Source organism: Phyllostomus discolor, chromosome X (assembly GCF_004126475.2).
Source record: "Phyllostomus discolor isolate MPI-MPIP mPhyDis1 chromosome X, mPhyDis1.pri.v3, whole genome shotgun sequence".
NCBI lineage: Eukaryota > Metazoa > Chordata > Mammalia > Chiroptera > Phyllostomidae > Phyllostomus > Phyllostomus discolor.
The window spans coordinates 92,651,276-92,657,275 of NC_050198.1; the positions used below are offsets into that span (position 1 = coordinate 92,651,276).

At 41.5% G+C, this 6,000-nt stretch overlaps 1 protein-coding gene across 2 annotated transcripts; it reads right to left on the reverse strand.

Annotated features, from left to right (window-relative positions):
- Nucleotides 1–694: 694 nt before the first annotated feature.
- PBDC1 (polysaccharide biosynthesis domain containing 1) lies at nucleotides 695–5,491 on the reverse strand. Of its 2 annotated transcripts, XM_028522810.2 has the most exons (6): nucleotides 5,385–5,490; nucleotides 5,231–5,296; nucleotides 3,930–3,989; nucleotides 3,279–3,419; nucleotides 1,777–1,888; nucleotides 695–1,174 (listed from the first exon to the last, which is right to left on the reverse strand). In XM_028522810.2, the coding sequence occupies exons 1-6, from the start codon at nucleotides 5,412–5,414 to the stop codon at nucleotides 978–980; spliced, it is 606 nt and encodes a 201-aa protein (XP_028378611.1). In that variant the 5' UTR covers nucleotides 5,415–5,490; the 3' UTR covers nucleotides 695–977. The 2 variants fall into 2 exon arrangements, with proteins under 2 accessions (XP_028378611.1, XP_035872385.1); XM_036016492.1 differs by lacking the exon at nucleotides 3,279–3,419 and having other exon boundaries at nucleotides 5,385–5,491.
- Between the last annotated feature and the right edge of the window lie 509 nt (nucleotides 5,492–6,000).

Below are 6,000 nucleotides of genomic sequence, written 5' to 3' on the forward strand. Positions count from 1 at the left end.
AGAGACAACTGATCGATGTTTCACACACTGATGTTTCTCTCCCTCTCTTTCTCCCTCCCTTCCCCTCTCTCTAAAAATAAGTAAGTAAAGTCTTAAAAAAAACCCAACTACTAAATCTTGCCATTAGCAACAACATGTATGGACCTAGAAGGTACTGTGTTGACTAAAATAAGTCAGGCAGAGAAAGACAAATACCATATGATTTCACATATATGTGGGACCTAAAGAACAAAATAACTAAACAAACAGAACACAAACAAACTCAGATACACAGAATATTTTGATGGCTGCTAGACAGCAGTGGGGTTGGGGAGATGGGCGAAAAAGTGGAAGGGATTAGGAAGTACCAATTCACAGTTACAAAAATCATGGGGATGTGGGCTATAGCACAGGGAATATAGTTAATCGTGTTGTATGGGGTATGTGTGGTGTCAGACCCGTGCTGGACTTGCCTTAGTGATCACTTTGTAAGTTATATGGATGACTGATCACTGTGTTGTACACCTGAAACTGATACAGTATGGTATGTTGACTGTAATTAGAACACATAGCAAATGTTTAAAGAAACTAGCATTAATCATTTTATGTAAGACATGGCATAGAGATTATACACCTGAAAAAAAAACTGAAGTGCTAAATAATTTCAAATACCTTTTAAAAGTTAATCAGAGATGCAGACAGTCATAAGAACGAGAAGAAATTTATTTACAAAATTTCTTACTTAACCAGTGAAGAGAAGCAAGAAGAAAATACACTAAGAAACAATCAACTATGACCCCACTCATAGTTTTTTAAGCCAGTTCATACAAAAGAACAACCAGAGAAGCTCCTGACTACTAGGCTATAAAAAAATGTCCTTCTGCATGTCCTTCCACTGAACAGGGACACACATTTAACTGCAGGGATCTGCAAGGAGCATCGTGGTACGTGTAGACTCAGGTGAGTCACAGTTTCTAGGGCGCTACTCCCTCTCTACCTTACATAGGCGTTTCACCACTTTTGTTGATGCCTTCTTGGGCCTCTTTCTCTTGTTCTCCTCCGTTGTCGCTTTTCTCTGGTTCCCCTCCGCTGGCTCCTTCGTCCTCTTCTTTGTCCTGAACACTGGCGTAAACTGCTTTGTTATGGCCTTCCCGGTTCCGAGCAATTTCAATGGCCAAAAATTGTATCCTGGGGGCTGCAAGGTAAATAGAATTATTTATTGTCCTAGTGACAATTTCTCTAAACCACAGGTGACGAACACAAGGCCTGCTGGCCGAATCCGGCCCTCCGCTTTGTTTCTACCCGGTGGCAGCACCAAGCCCCCTGCCCCTAGTTAAGGAGTAGTTACATTTATACAGTCCTAAAATTGCATTCGGCCCTTTGAAGGCAACCACGAGGCTGATGTGGCCCCCTGTGAAAATGAGTTGGACACCCCTGCTCTACACCTACTAGAAATCTAATGACTCTATGACTAAAAAGTATAGTCATAAGTTTCAGAGATGTGAAATGCTAATCCTATAAGGTGAATATGCTTAACTATCTCATTTCACAGTTACTCAAGAATTAGTAACATGATCTTTAAAGATATAACAAATAAGATGATCCCCAAACTATCCATGTAAACCATTCATCAGTTAAACCAGATCCCTCCATTTCACCAATTCAAACATTTCTGGCCTTGGTACTCACTGGCTATTGCCCTCTAGTTTCTCATTCAGTCAACAAACATTTATTAAAGTGCCTACCACGAGCCTTACTCGCCTTACACTGAAACAATTCCTGGGGCAAGAAACTCACCAAAGATGGTGTTTTCCTCAGTGTAGCCTTGTGAACAATCCAGTCGCAGCAAAGTACCATAGTTAAAGTCTTCTATAACCCCATCAAACTTCAAACAGAATGGCCTCCACTTCTATGAAGGCAAAAAAGGTGCATATGTGACTAATGCAGGAGGCCAGTGAAGTCGGGCCCACAGAGGGGCTTCCGCTCCCTCAGTAAGGGAAATGACCCCAGGGAGAGAGACTAGGTTTGAGCTGACTGCTCGTTTCATTCGCAACACACTTCTGCACTACCCACTGTGTCTCTGGACTAGTATTTCCCAACATGAACAATATTTTTAGCTGACAAAATACTTAAATCCTTGACTGCGGAATCAAAATTTGATTTATTAAATGGAGTCTTTGTTTTGTGTTTAGTAATTGGCTAGCTCAGCCCCAAATGATCATTCATCCCCACTGAAGCACAAATGAGACAAAGAAAGCAGGGATTTGGCCCAAAATCACAAAGTTAAATTTTAAGAAAGAAGTCCATTCAGTAGCGACAATTTTCTAAAGATCACTTGACATCCTGCTAAGAGTTAAAAGTTTACATTCTTTATAAGTCAAGAGCCTACTCTCAGGAAAATATTTTCCCAATTATAAAAGTTGTAGCCCTGGCCAGGTAACTCAGTTGGTTAGAGAGACATCCCCATATGCCAAGGTTATGAGTTTGATCCCCAGTCAGGGTACATACAAGAAGCAACAAATGAATGCATAAATATGAGGAATAACAAATCCACATTTCTTTTCCTTTTTCTTTCTTTATCTCTCTCTCCCCTCCCTCTCTTTCTCTAAAAATCAATAAATTAAAAAATTGAAGAGTTTTAGTGCCCTGTAAAAATACAAGCTAACCAAATAAACAATGCAAAACATAAATATTTCAATGATCTTTGGCATGGTGTGTGATAATGCCAACTTAAATCCAGAGAATCCAAACACCTCCCTGTACCCTACTTATCAATCTTCCATCAAAGTGTTCTGGTTCAACTATACACATAAACAAATTTATTCTTCCTCCCTTGAAAGTGCTGGGTCATTAGGAACAAAATGTCCAGTCAAGAAGATGGAAAAAAAAAACAGATTCAATGACCATTTAAAAAATCCAGCCTTGGCTGGTTTGGCTCGGTGGCTTAAGCGCTGGCCTGTGACCCAAACGGTCGCTAATTCTATTCCCAGGTGGGGCATATGTCTGGGTTGTAAGCGAGGTCCCCAGTGGGAGGCATGAGAGGCAACCACACACTCTTTCTCTCCTTCTTTCTCCCTCCTTTACCCTCTCTCTAAAAATAAAATAAAGCATTTTAAAAATCCATAAATAAGAAAAAGTCACTTCATAACTTACTTATTAGTCAATGACAACTACATAAGTGCACTGGTTTATATAACTTCCTTAAGACAACCCCCCCAATTTTAAATGTATAAAAGTGTATTCACCATTAATAACTGTTGGTCAGAAGCTAGGCAATATCTAAGAGAGACAATTTTTACCTCTTTAGCTGATACTGATTTGAGTTCTTCTGGGTCCAATACATCTACCCTGAGTTTCTCAAAATTTTGCCGAAATTCAGAATAAATTTGGTCATCCACTTTGGTGAGTTTCAGGAACTGCGGGTCAACTGATGAAATCAGCTGCCAGACAATAAAACAACATACATACGGTAGTCTCTAATTTACTGCACTTCTGTTCCCTCTTCCCCAGAAAATCCTTATAGTTCTCAGGGCAGAAGACTTCATTAGGAAGTACAGACAGCTTAGGTTCTGGATGAAATCATGACCTAGTTTTAATGCGTCATAATATCCTATGGTCCATTTCACCAATTCAAACACTTTTTGGCCTTGGTACTGACTGGCTATTGCCCTCTGTAGATTTTTCATTCAGTCCACAAACATTTATTAAAGTGCCTACTATGGGCCAGGCACCATTTTGACAGTTAGCAACAGACTCTGGGCAAAGAAGATCGACTCCTATTCACTGTCAAAACAAAATCCACTCACACACCCCTGTTCTCTGAGGGTAAGATTTACAGTAATAAAATTTATTTCCAAAACACAATTATTTAAATTGCTTAGAACAGTGGTTAGCCAAGAATCATACAGTACATGGTTAATCCTGTTTAATAATGAAGACAGACAACTCACTTTGTAATAGACTTCAGCGTGCTGCATTGCTCTCATGGCCCATGCCATCTCAATATCAGGCTGTAAAGGAGTTAAGAATGCCAGGTCAGAAATCTCCCAACCTGCTACTACAGAACAAATTAAGAAAGTCCTTGGTTATCAATTTAATGCTCAAGAGAGCTACCAAACTTAGTTTTACTGTCAAAGGATAAAAACTGGACTAATGTGTGTGGACAATAAAAATTTCTCTGTCCTTACAACAAACAACAAAAAGCTATCCACACAGTCTAACAAATAGAATGAATCACCGACTTTCTTTTCCTGGACGCTAGTGAAAGTGTGAGAAACTAAACAAAACAGTAGATAAGTAACACTCTCAAGACTGAGTTAAATCATTGTATAACTGAAATAAACTCACATACACAATTGAATTATAGAAACAACAAAGTAAGATAATGGAAGTAAAATTACTCTCCACTTTTAAGAGAGTAGCATGTCATAATCATCATTTGTGTTTGTCCAATAGCCAGTTCCCCACCCTATAACATTTAAAGACGAAACAGTACCGTGAAGCAGGCTAGTTTATCAATATGCCTTACCAAGCACCCACCCCCTGTTCCAGTAGAACCTCTCACTCAAACTGGAGGAATCTATTTCACTGACTCCAGAACAAGCCATTTGCATTTTAACTCCAGGCCCTTTGTCTGACTGACAATTCTTGTCTGTTGCCCACCTACACTTAGCGGATCCAGTTCCAGATCCACTATCTCAGTGAAGTCTTCCTCTACTGTCTCGGTCATAGGTGTTTATTCTTCAGCTGAACTGCTTTGTACCATATGTCCTGATCCACTCATCTAGCATACATCACATTATTTGAGTGTTACTACTGTTCTCATATCCCTGTGTCTTCCATGTCAAATACACCATGTGCTTTCTCCTTAAGAATCTAAACGAGACATAGCATAAGCCAGTGCAACTTTACTGCACACTGGAATCACAGGAGACCTTTACAAACACGGATGCCGGTCTCTCGGCCTCAGATACTCGGATTTAACTGATACGCATTGCTCTCTGGACATCGGGATATTCAAAGGCTTCACCGTGGATTTTAAAGTGCAGCAAAGTTTGAGAACTACTTCCACTGGCATTAGTTCTGCGTTTGTGAACCAAAAGGATTAGAATGAACTGAAAGGCGTGGTTTCTGGAGGACATGGACGGGGTCTACACAGCATATCACGGCAGGCGGTTACAATTTCGCGGCAGGCCCCGCAGACATCCCAGACTAGCTAGGTGAATAGGAGCTGCGGGTGAGTCATACTCACATCGTTGCCATAAGACTCAGCTGGGAGAGAAAGAGCATGTGCCACTGACACCACTTCCCCGGACACCTGAATGGGAAAAGGAGGGGAGAGGGAGAGTTCAAGGCTAGACTAAGCTCGATTTCCCGATTCACCCGACCCCAGACCTGCGTCTCACCGGCTCCTCATTTTCACTAGTCGCCTCCATGTTTCGGCGGCTAACACAGCGTGGCGCCACTTCCCGGAAGTGACTTTACGTGAGCTCTTTACGCAGTTGATCGGAAAGGGAAGGCCTGGCCAGAGTGGCTTTCATCGGCCTGAGCTCGCGCGCGCCCTCTCTCTCCTGGAGGAGGTAGTGCCTGGCCCCGTCTCACCCGCCCTGCGCAGACTCAGAAGTGCTGCGTTGTTAAGCTGGGCTGCTAACTGCATCTGAGATGCTGAAATGCTCAGTAATGACAGGGATGATCATGGGAAAAATCTGGGTTAAAATAACACGGCCTTCGCGTCCCACTGCATCAAGTACAGGCAGAGAATCGAATTCACACTCTCGGTTTGTGAATGCGGGCTCACACACACACTAGCGCACAGCTGGATAAAGAGTGTAGTAATTTATGATTTGGGGGGAGTTAGACGGACTTTGTGTAGTGAATATTAAAGTGTTAAGACTTTACCCTGAAAGCGGAGGTAAGCTACTGGAGACCTTTAAGTAGACAAATTCACAATCAAAGTTAAGTTTTAAGAATATCACTAAAACACAATGTGCAGGACAAAACTGAGGAAGGCAAAACTGGAAG